Below are 12,178 nucleotides of genomic sequence, written 5' to 3' on the forward strand. Positions count from 1 at the left end.
TCAAAAATCACCTTTTTTCAAAATTGTTTTGCCTGAAAGTTGGTGAGTTATCATAAGAAGTATGCACTAAAGACAGACAAAAATAAATAAACATAAAACTATTTCACATTTAAATATTTACTTTGGGGGCCGGATAAATAACAAGGGCCAGATTTGGCCCATTGGCCTTGAGTTTGACATGTGATTCAGACCTATGGAATTTTTTTGTTGACCTTTACAACCATAAAATGAAAACRGTGTTTAATAGGAAGTTTTTAGTATTGCAGGATGATGATTTTTTGATCCCCTGATGCATCAGAAATAAGAGATCTTGTGTGTTTTATTAGCCATTTTGTTTTTTAAAACTAATTTATATGAACATATGGTCTAAAATATTGACRTTTATTTTTGTCTTCAAACAGCAAAATGATCAACCTGTCAGTTCCAGACACTATTGACGAGAGAACAATCAACAAGAAGAAGCTGACACCGTTTACAACACAGGTCAGTTTTACTCTTTTAAAGGTTCTTTGTGTTTATGAATAATTCTAATTTCTGATTGTTTGTCTCTTTTTTTAGGAGAACCTGAACTTGGCTCTTAACTCTGCGTCTGCCATCGGCTGCCACGTGGTGAACATCGGTGCACTAGACCTGAAAGAAGGGAAGCCCCATCTGGTGCTGGGCCTGCTGTGGCAGATCATCAAGATCGGCCTGTTTGCCGACATCGAGCTCAGCAGAAACGAAGGTACGGGGCGAGGTTGTTATTACGCAGCATGTGTTTAAGTCCTATGAAAAGGGCTGCCTGAGCAGATTACCTGATCATTACCTCTCCCCGACAGCGTTGGCGGCCTTGCTGAAGGATGGAGAAACCTTAGAGGACCTGATGAAGCTGTCGCCAGAGGAGCTGCTGCTGCGCTGGGCCAACTACCACCTGGAAAACGCCGGCTGGCAGAAGATCAATAACTTCAGCTCGGACATTAAAGTGAGTCTTTTCCCTGAAGTAGGATCCAGATCTGGTGTTTAAACAACACAGCAAAACTGATCAACCAGTTGTAAAGGTTTAATAAGCTTCCTGCAGGACAGTTTGTGTCTTCAAATCATTTAATATTAATGGTATTATTTAGCCTTGACTCAAGTTTTAGTCTCAAATGTAACCTATTATTTTACCCAGAATTCATTGCGTCAGTAACAAAATGGTGATGTTCTTAAGTGAAAACTGTAATAAGCATCTAATTTTAAAAAAGTAATTAGATGTTTTCATGTGTCACAAACAGCAACTTTTATTAGAACAGAGAAATAACATGTTAAGGCCAACATGTGGCTGTAGTCTGAGATCCCTTTGACATGTTTTCATCTAGGAAGTACAGAGGATGTCATCTTGATATAGAGGCTTTGGAGAAAAAGGGGGAAAATACACAAAAAATGCATACCTGTACACTTGATTTTTCCCCTTTTAAGAAAAACAACTCAAACATGATTTACTGGCTAAATTGCCTTTTTTATGTATAAATTTTTTTAGGACTCCAGGGCCTATTTCCACCTCCTGAATCAAATCGCTCCAAAAGGAGACGAAGACAATCATCCACGCATCGACATCAACATGTCAGGCTTCAGCGTAAGCACCTTCAGCGCTCGCAGCTGAGCATCCTCTCCACACGGTAACAGCTGCACCTCTCACCCCAGCGTTTGTGTGTGTGCAGGAGAAAGACGACATAAAGAGGGCCGAAGCTATGCTGCAGCAGGCCGACCGACTCGGCTGTCGACAGTTTGTCACGCCGACGGACGTCGTCAGTGGAAACCCCAAACTCAACCTCGCCTTTGTCGCCAACCTGTTCAACAAATATCCAGCACTGAAGAAACCTGAGAACCAAGACATCGACTGGGGATTGTTGGAGGGTGTGTATGGAAAAACTTGGTTTATTTCATCTAATCTTGCTTTAACACGTGATTCCAGCGGAAGCAGGTTTGAGTTTACAATATTTCTTATGGATTTATTTGTTTTTTTAAGAATAAAATAAAATTAGAATTTTATGACTGGCTGCTGTATTGAGCATGTACAGGGTGAGTCAAAAGTCACAGGACACTTTCGTTTTCAGAAAGAAAAAAGGAAAATGAAATGTCTGAATACTCCAGCAAGTGATGGGGGGTCCATGTTTTAGGCTATGGCCAGAACATAGCCGCCATATTGGGTTTAAAGGTAGACACACACACACACACACCCCACGCATTACTTGCTGGGGTATTCAAATAGGTCATTTCCCTGTTTGTTTCTGAATTAAAAGGCTGTCCTGTGACTTTTGACTCACCCGGTAGATTATTCTGAACTATTCCTGAAATATGTCCAGTATTCCTACTGAAACTGTCTAAATCTTATATTTCTCTGCTGATCAGGTGAGACACGAGAAGAAAGAACATTTAGAAACTGGATGAACTCGCTGGGAGTAAACCCTACTGTAAATCATCTTTATGTGTATGTATCACCAGGACTAAAAAACATGTTTTAATCTACAGAGTGTTCTGTGTCTTAACTAATGTTTACTGCTCTTATAGAGACCTACAAGACGCCATGGTCATCCTTCAACTCTACGAGAAGATTAAAGTCCCGGTTGACTGGAGCAAAGTGAACAAGCCTCCCTACCCCAAACTGGGAACCAACATGAAAAAGGTAGATCCTCGCTAACAACACCACAAACATTCTTATTTTCATTTTATGCTGATGTTTGTGTCATTTTTCCTCCATAGTTGGAGAATTGTAACTACGCAGTGGACCTGGGCAAAGCAACCAAGTTCTCCCTGGTTGGGATCGGCGGGCAGGACCTGAACGATGGAAATCCGACCCTGACTCTGGCTGTGGTGTGGCAGCTCATGAGGCGGTAAAAACATTTAATCACATTAGTTTTTTCTGGATTTTTTTTTTAATATTCTGAATTTTTATTGTTCTAGAAATAAAAGAGAGAAAGATAAATAGCTGTGCACTCATTTAAACTCCAGTAATAGTTTTCTGTAAAGCTTTTTAAATCTAGTATATAAATTTGTATTTTTAATTTAATTATTAAATATCTGTTCAGAATTATACAACCGCTTAAAACCCACAAAAAAATTAAAAGATAAATCTTGGGTCATGATTGCAGCTTCATATATCATCTGTTGAAATTGTCAAAATTCAAATCACCAAATACAAATGGGACRGCGTGAACTGCTCAGGTGTGACTATATTAGGCATTAAAACCTCCTGAGTGTTTAGGCTCCACCCACTGAAACRTGTTCCCTCACCTGTGTGAGCCTGGGGCATATCAAGCACCTGCAATGAATTTAAATATTCCTGACAGATTTTTTTAATACGATTTTTATTGTCAAATTATTTCAAGAGTTATTCAGTTTTATTTAATACAAAGCAGTTCAGACTGTTTCACCTAACATACCCAGTGCAAAAGTTATTTTTTTCTATTAAAAAGGAAAGAAAATAAACAAAGTAGCTTGAAATATGAAAATTAGATTATTTTTATATATATATATATATATATATATATATATATACTATCCACAGAAATCCACTTTCATGTGAATGGATTTCTGTGGATAGTTTTTCAATTTATTTTGATAAACGGCATTTAATGAACCTTATTGCTTTTATTTTGTTAATGGTGTACTGTATGTATTGTATTATGKGTTTCAAAGAACATTATGTTTAATTATGCATTTTTTTAAGACTAGGTTTCTAAAGTGTAGCTGTTAAGTATGTTTATATTTAGTTATCTAGCTTTCTGTTTTGTGGGATGAACAGCCTTAACATTTGTTTGTTTTAAACCTTGGCTCAGATTTGTTATTTTTTCTATTTAGTCAAATGTTTTGGGCCTCTCTTCTGAACTGAAGAGAGGCCCATAAACTGAATTKAACTGAATTGAATTCAGGCTCACGATGATAACGCCGCTGCCTTGTTGCGCCTTTAGATACACGTTGAATGTTCTGGAGGATCTGGGTGACGGAGCGAAGGCAAACGACGACATCATTGTGAARTGGGTGAACCAAACCTTGGTGGAGGCTGGAAAATCCACCAAGATTCAGAGTTTTAAGGTAAACCAAGTTTTTTCCTAAAACACAAATATTTAAAAGAAAAAATAAAATGACTCGTTTTAGGATAATGCTGGATATTATYGATACCAATTTTCAAGCTTGAAGCTCCACATGTATTGAGCTACAGAACAGACGTCTAGTTGCTTTTCCTTTTTTAAAAATCTTTTAGACTTCTCATACAACAGTTCCTCTACCAACGTGTTGGATTGTATCGACACTAACATTATGGGACCAGTTCGTTAATATTTTCTGTATATCTGTAGTCTGATAGAATTTACAGTAGAATGTAAACAACCATGCAAAAAACTAAATAAATAAAAAATCCTAGCTGAGCCTTTAGACCTGCAGTGTGAGCGTGGCCTGTGATGGAGGTCCTGTGGTCGGGTCTGATCCTGTGTTTGTGTGTGTGTTGGTCAGGATAAGGAGATCAGCAGCAGCCTGGCGGTACTGGAACTGATCGACGCCATCCAGCCCGGCAGCGTCAACTTTGAGCTGGTGAAAACCGGCAGCCTCTCTGAAGACGACAAACTGGACAACGCCAAGTAAGAACCGGATGACAACAAGAGAAGCTGTTACTTTGGCTGTTTGATCAAACGCTTTCTAATRGTTACATTTTAATCTCGTCCAGATACGCCATCTCTATGGCGAGAAAGATCGGCGCCCGTGTCTATGCCCTCCCGGAGGATCTTGTGGAGGTCAAACCCAAGATGGTGATGACGGTCTTTGCCTGCTTGATGGGTCGGGGGATGAAGCGCGTCTAAACAGGCCAGCTGAGAGAACGGTGACCCTAAACAGTTAGCCTTTTGAAAGAGCTCCCCACAAAACTACAGAAATGAAGTTAAAGTCTTAAACGAGTCATAATCCGCATCTGCATGTAGCCCCGCCTCTTTCGCCTTACAGAAGTTATTTCTGAAGAACCATGTATTCTCTCATTGGAGGTGAGGCTGCGTTACTATCATCTCTAGAGATGGCTCTCGTCAAGCCGTTACTCTCAAGATGCACTACTCCTCGTGTGAAACGATGTTTTTTTTTTTTTTCCGGACTGAGTACACATAATTCACAGCTTCAAGTTCGTTTACATATTTTCACCCAGACTGATAAATTATGACCTTGTTGAAGCGCCAGACATTCTTGAATTCTTCACTTAATCCTGAATATATGCATCAGAAGGCCAAACACAAAGTCATTCAGGGGAGCTGGATGTTTTAAGGAGCACACGTAAAAATAAAAAATTATGTTGTCTTATTTACTGAAGTGCGAGCACATCTCARTAAGTGGCTCCGTGAACGTCTCTGTATCCTGAAGCCATAATGAGGTCAGTTTCCGATGATGTGCTGTTCGTATTCTCGTTGTGTTTCTTGGGATTATTATGCAATATTCTGTAAATGCTGTCTGAGGGTTTCCGGTCTGTGTTGTGTTGGGATAATTATTATTATTTTTGTTTGTGTCTGTACATTGGATGAGGAGCAGGCTGACTCTTTAGGCTGTGGTCTCAAAGACGACTTGCGCTTTAAGATTATTTTCCTTTTTTTTTTTTTTTTGCCTTCTGTCATATTACCGAAAACAAACCGTAACTTCATGATAATCTTTGACTTTGACCAAATTGAGTTTGGTCTCTCGTTCATGTCTACTCTTACAAGTAAGTGCTTTACATGTAACAATAAAATACGAATTTGAAAACGGCTCACGTTTGGGTTTATTTTGTTCCCCTTTAAATAAAATCAATGTTTCAACAAATTAAAAAGCTACAATCAAAACATTTAATACCGCCACACCATTGGACTAAATCCACAAACCTGCAAATAACTAAAAGACTGAAGGTTTTGTTTTATGTGGAAAAATAAATGTTTGATTTTGTCAAACTTTTCGAATTGACAAAAATACATTTTAAAGTAGGAAAAAAAACTCAGCAATCTTTCATTTAACAATTTAACAAGACAAAATATTTCTTAACAATCTAGTTTAACTTACAGATTTTATAAAAAGATTTTAATACAAATCTATTCAGCTTGAAAAATCCAGACCTGCTGCAGTAATCAGTACTGTAGCATATAATGTCTTAAGATTTCATAGGCAGATATATTTAATCTATTTGTGCATTTTTACAAAGAAATGTTAATTATCTCAAACTCATCTGCATGTTCAAAGTTTAAACCTCACAACCCAGCTCTTTAACTTTTACCACTTCTCCTTTCTTTTATCTAGCTTTCTGTTGCACCTGTTCATCATAAATCCTGCTGTAAAKCAGAACCTGTGGCATCTCTTATTAACAGACATGATTTTCTTCACAGTTGGCTGATGGGTTTTATTAACAGGAGACACCAGCGGCAGATTGTAGTTTCCCGTTCGCTGGTCTGAGTCTTTAGTTACCTGTGAGCTCCTCTGGGCGTCGGTTCCAGCAAAAATATCCACATTTATTATTGACGTTATTATTAAAAATGAAGGTGTTTCAGTCGGATGAGGAGGAGGCTTTTATTTACTCTTTTATAAGCTCAGTATTTATTAGATTAGCAACTTCTGCTGGTTTTCTAAGTTGCATGATGTCACTCCAAGATTTATGTGTACGGAATCCCTAAAGGGACATGAGGGATTTTTTTTTTTCTTTTGGGTTTCCAAAGTAATTTAATGTTTTTTTATTAACTCTAAAGAATGAGACTTTTATTTTGAAATACCCATTCACCGAAACCACGTGTTAGGGAAGTTGACGGTGATATTTTGTAACTGTGGAAGCTGAATTAAATTAGTAACGAGTATAATGATGTTTATGGGAATTTATTAATAAATCGGCAGGCACAGCTGCAATGAACAACTTTTGCGAGGTAACACAACATCCTTCAGGGCTCCGTACAATTGCGTTTCAAAAGTGGAGATTTTTGAAACTTTCTGAACAAGTGACTTTCCCACCATAACTTTGGATCCTAGAAACAAACAACAAWGGAGCTTTTTGTTTCCTGATCCAGTTGCTGGCAACCTTTTTAAATGTGTTAAAATGTTTTAACAGCAAACCATAAAATGTATTGAAAATAAGATGTTTTAACCAATCTAAGAATGTCCTTCCTTTGTTTTTTAATAGGTTGTTAATTTGGACGTTCTCACCATCTAGTGGTGCAACATGRGTATTTCACTTTCATTAGAATATTGAAAAGACAACCTCATCTGTTTCAACAAATATCTGCAGTTTTGTACACAAAACCTTAAGCTTCAGTTTTCCAAAAGAACTACATCTACAACAGGTAAGATAKTAACTGATCAGAACTCCAAACACGTCTGAACCAACCTATCCTGTCGAGACCTGCAGAGAAAAGCTGCTGTCTGGACATTTTCTTATTCTAATTGAAAGAACACTCCGCCTCCTTGTCTCCCAACCTACCTGCCTCCTACATGCACTCATCTGGGGATGTGGTGGGCCATGTGCTCACATACTTCTGAATGAGGAACACACTTCCAGGASCACAGAGTATGTTGCCCTGTCACACTTGTAATTGTGTTTTAGGGGTCCGTTTGAGCTGAAGATGAGAGCTGAGGATGGACGGGGCAGAACCAGCCCTTCTGTGGGTGTTGCTGTGTGAAATCACCTTAAGGATTTTTCTGGAGTGATTGAGATTTTAACAACTTTAAAGGTAAGAATAAAGTGTAAACATGTTTTGCCCTTTTAATGCCAAGCAGGTCGTGCCTGACTTCTACATTATTTGTGTCTTGATAGAAAATTTCTTGCACTAGTAAAAATGATGTGTTGCATAAGATCCTTTTATTTGATGTGTTTATATTTATTTCCACATGAATAGAGATCATGTTTACTACAAAGGGTTTAATTAGCAGAAGTTGACAATTATGTGTTTAAAGCTGAGTCAGGGAGACGGGTGACTTTGTTCCTTTGCACTCAGCGGCTCTTGTGATGTAATGACACACGAGGTGCACGCTGGTTTCCTAAGTGATGCGGCTCCTGAGGGAGAGCTGCTGATTGGCTCGCTGAGCCGGAGCGCTGCAGGCTGCCGTGTTGTCATTAATGAGCCGCCAATTAGTCACACAGGGGTAACAGTTGTCTAAACACCTCATCATCTGTCTGTGCAGGATGGAAGAGTGGAATAACCACTCTGGCTTTTTTTTTTTTTTTAATTCAGAAAACGTAAAATCACTTTAGGAGATGCTGGCTCAGACAGATAACCTTTATGGAAGTTTTTGAAAATATCTGTTTTCAAAACGCTTCATGAACCATTGATAAATCTGCTAACACGCTGAAAAGACAAGTCAGTTTGGCTTTAAAAAGTTTACTAAAATACRTTGTATATAATTTATCAGAAAGGAAAGTCTTAAAGTGCCTGTGACATGCATCTTCAAATACAAAAATTCAAAGAAAACATCTTTATTTTTAAGAAACTTGGCATTAATGCACATAATTTTACCCATCTTGTCACATAAATGACATTTTTTTTAAACTGGGCTTAGCCAAAGTTAAACAGGAAGTGATGTCAAAGGAGAACTCTTTGTTCATTGAAACAATATTATTTCAACTCTGACTTTTCTTCATCTCTCTCTAATCATGGCTCAAAATAATCTAAAGAAGCATCAGATATGTTGGTAGCTGTTGTAGCAATCCTCTGTTCACGTTCAGACATTCCCCATTGACATCACTTCCTGTTACTTCACATGCCAGTATCTTAGCATCTGTTTATCTCAGCAGCATGAAATTTGTTTTTGMAATATTTTATCGATGTTATCTTTCAAATTATGCAAAACACTTATAACCAACATTTGATGTCGCAGGCACTTTAAGTCTAGTTTTAAAGCCTCACAGGCAGAAACTGGAAGTCGGTTCCACAAGAGAGGAGCTTGATAACTGAAAGCTCTGCYTCCCATTCTACTTTTAGAAACTCAAGGAACCACAAGTAAACCTGCTCTGTTAGGAAAATATGGAACAATAAGATCTTTATATGGAGCTTGGTATTTGAGAGCTTTGTATGTTAGAAATCAGATTTTAAATTCTGAATTTGATAGGGAGAACCAACTTTTTAAAAAGCTGCTCATTGAAGGTCAAGATGTTTAATCAGAAACTGGGCCCTGTAAGTCTCTTTTAGAAGATTAAACTAACATTTCTTGAAGGAATGCACACTACTCGCCTCTTCTGCCACAGTTTTAAACAGAGCATTGTTTACAACAATAACAAATCACTGAAGATCTGTTAGCTCTCAGAGGACATGCTGGGGATGACTCTCAGTTACAACAAATTTTAGCTCAGTATCTTTAAAACTCCAAAAGTCAATCAGTTATAGAGTCAGCTAAACACATAATATTCTTCATTTAATAAAATACAGACAGAAGTTGCACGAATTTAGCAAAGAATTTAAAACTGAGCAGTTCACTACTTTGTTGCCTTTTGATGCACAAATAAAAAGAGTTCAACACGTTTAACCAAATAAAATGAGAAGAAAAATAAATAAAAACACCCATTTTTGGTTATTTTTCTTTTCATTTTTAGTCGTCTGGAGCTGTTTTGTGAATTGCTCTGAGCGTGCTCCGTAGCTGCTTCTGTCGCCAAAGCAACCAGCAGCCACTGGTAATGTCTGATGGTTAGGGACCGTGAAAGACCGTCCCAGTCCTCCTCCCGTCCCCTGACTATGAACTGACACATGAACCACAAACACGGTTCTGTCACTGCAGAAAGAGCACGCCAAACTCTCCCAGCAGCAGCTTGGGTTAAATGGAGAACGAGTTGGACTTTATTCTCTCTGCTTGCTCATGCACTCAGACCCGAGGATGACGGGCCAGGTGGCGAAGAGAGACCGGTCCCCCAACAGCCTGTCGGTGAAGACCACCCTGGAGGAGGAGACCGAGAGAGCGGAGGTGGCTCTGAGCAGGTAATCAGTTTCCTTTAGAAATATGATCCTTTAAAAAAAAAAGATGAATCAAGATGCTGAGGGGGGTTTTGAACTTTTCAACCCAGGGTCCCATCCCTCTGTGATGACACGTCCTCGGAGCTGCAGAGGATTGCAGATCTCGATCCAAATGGACGTAATTCAAGAAACTCTCTCCAAAGGATTGGAGCTATCTCAAGGTGAACAACCCAGCAACTGAATGCATGCCTCCCTCCACCTGTGCACGAAGTGACCCCGACAAATGCTTTGTCGCACATCTCTGCCAGTGATTTATTCTAACTCTGATTCTAAAGGCTTTTCTTCTTCTTCTCTTGTGTGAGTCAGAATGGTGAACCTGGTGGTGAGGCTGAGGGAATGGGCTCACAGGAGTCTGATGGAGGAGGAGGAGAGACCTGACTCCTTCCTGGAACGCTTTCGTGGCCCTGAACTGAGAACRGCCCCGAGTCGCAACAGCAACACCCAACCAGATGTCAACGGCAACAATGCCAAGGGGATCTTTAGGTATTTATTGTCACGTTTGTTAGCTTACCAACACTAGAKTACTGTGCTAAATAACCTCAAATTTCTTCATACTTTGCTCTCAAGAAGCCAGACWTTTCTCGTATTTTCTTAGTCTCATTCAGAAGTTTTTCTCTTAACTTTAGAGTCAGACCTGCTGAAACCTATCTACAGCAGATATGCAAAGTCCTTCAGGTGGTTAAAGTTTTCAGCYACCTGCTGTTTGAGGTTGCCCTCGTCTGAGCTGAGATACAGTTTTATGTGTTAAACTCTGCCGCCTTTGGTATTCTCAATCCAGTCAGCAAAAGAGATGAGAACGAGTTGTCTCTTCGTGTCAAAATGCWGCTAAAATCCAAAGAAAATCTAGGAGAGATCTTTGAAAAGCCTAAAGACSACAAGAAAGTCTGGCTGCTTGGAAGCAATACAACAAAATAAAGGGTGAACTGTTTGTACAGTATCATGTAGAGGTTCACAAACCCTGCTCAAAGAAATAGCAGTGTCCATAACAGAGTTTATTTTATTGTATTCCTGGTGCTCCRTGTTTAAATGAGCTTCWTTTTGATTTCTGTTTTCAGGAAAAAGTGGGATTTGTTTGTGGTGTCTCCGTCTGATGACATGTACTACCGCTGGTTATTTGTCATTGCCATGGCGGTGCTCTACAACTGGTTCATCGTTGTTGCGAGGTAATCCCGATCCCAAAGTTTGACTTGTTTCTGATGCTCTGCAGAGATGTTTAATGGAAGCATTAAACCTTGTTTTTTTTCTTCTTCTTCTTCTTCTTCTTTACGTTCTTAGGTCATGTTTTGACCAGTTACAGCTGGATAATTACATCTGCTGGCTGGTGCTGGACTACCTGTCTGACACTGTCTACTTACTGGACACTTGTGTTCGACTTCGCACAGGTAACCTTGTTTTAAAAATGGCAGCTTTTTACAGTTTTTAAAAGGCTTTCACCACACTCAAAGACACACTGGATGTTTGTTTATTTTACAAATCCTGAAAAGTTTTAAACTTACTGCAGAATACCAACATGGAGTTGGAATTCATATCCAAGTAAAGYTCATATGAATCTGATGAAAGACATCTGTTTTGACTTTTCCAACCTGAGGTAACACGAGCGTCACGCTAACGTTTTCATGACACAAACAAAACGCAGTATTGTGCAAAACTCATGAGTCACCCTTCAATTCTAATATTGTTGGTAGCAAGACATTCTGAACCGATTACGACCAAAGGATCACTTTTCCTCTTCTGTTCAGTACCTGACCATTTTTGAAATGTTTTGTTTGATCTTTCAATCATTCAAGCATAAAAATGCTCCAGACTTCAAGAAACGAACCAGTGACTACCTGTTCTGTCTATAATCCTTATTTTTAAAGCGCATACAGCACAATTTATTGTCAGGCACAAGTACTGGACAACACATGAGAGGAAAAAAAAAGTCAGTATATTTAAAAACAAAAAACTTAGGGAGATTGATCAAGACCAWGTTAAAAAATATACAAGAAAGTCTGGAAACTACGGAGCCCATCAGGTGACAATAGATAAAAAATAACGCATTGCCACAATATAAAAACTTGTGGCCACAAAATAATTTTGAGCAGTCGTGTCTTTTAGTGAGAGATACAGACATTGTTGGAGTCAGATTAAATATGAATAGCCTACAGTTTTTGTTTTTAACTGTTCAAAGATACCCCACACTTTATTATTATTATTATTGTTGTTATTATTATTATTATTATTATTATTATTAT

At 38.6% G+C, this 12,178-nt stretch overlaps 2 protein-coding genes across 2 annotated transcripts in view; both read left to right on the forward strand.

The window, feature by feature from the left end:
• The window catches only part of pls3 (plastin 3 (T isoform)), a gene marked incomplete in the record, with an annotated part of 19,256 nt that extends 13,520 nt beyond the window's left edge, over positions 1–5,736 (forward strand). The window contains 11 exon segments of the mRNA XM_014006756.1: positions 402–483; positions 559–724; positions 819–961; positions 1,499–1,594; positions 1,680–1,875; positions 2,371–2,449; positions 2,530–2,644; positions 2,722–2,852; positions 3,930–4,053; positions 4,471–4,595; positions 4,682–5,736. Of these exon segments, the coding sequence (XP_013862210.1) occupies positions 402–483; positions 559–724; positions 819–961; positions 1,499–1,594; positions 1,680–1,875; positions 2,371–2,449; positions 2,530–2,644; positions 2,722–2,852; positions 3,930–4,053; positions 4,471–4,595; positions 4,682–4,814 (1,390 nt within the window).
• A 1,545-nt stretch (positions 5,737–7,281) lies between these two features.
• cnga2b (cyclic nucleotide gated channel subunit alpha 2b) overlaps positions 7,282–12,178 on the forward strand; it is a 9,305-nt gene continuing 4,408 nt past the window's right edge. The window contains exons 1-6 of the mRNA XM_014006755.1: positions 7,282–7,673; positions 9,800–9,908; positions 9,995–10,105; positions 10,251–10,427; positions 11,000–11,107; positions 11,220–11,326. Of these exons, the coding sequence (XP_013862209.1) occupies positions 9,808–9,908; positions 9,995–10,105; positions 10,251–10,427; positions 11,000–11,107; positions 11,220–11,326 (604 nt within the window). The 5' untranslated portion in view covers positions 7,282–7,673; positions 9,800–9,807. The remainder of the gene's footprint in view (positions 7,674–9,799; positions 9,909–9,994; positions 10,106–10,250; positions 10,428–10,999; positions 11,108–11,219; positions 11,327–12,178) is intronic.

The sequence above is a fragment of the Austrofundulus limnaeus genome, unplaced genomic scaffold, assembly GCF_001266775.1.
Source record: "Austrofundulus limnaeus strain Quisiro unplaced genomic scaffold, Austrofundulus_limnaeus-1.0 Scaffold37, whole genome shotgun sequence".
In the NCBI taxonomy this organism is placed as follows: Eukaryota; Metazoa; Chordata; class Actinopteri; order Cyprinodontiformes; family Rivulidae; genus Austrofundulus; species Austrofundulus limnaeus.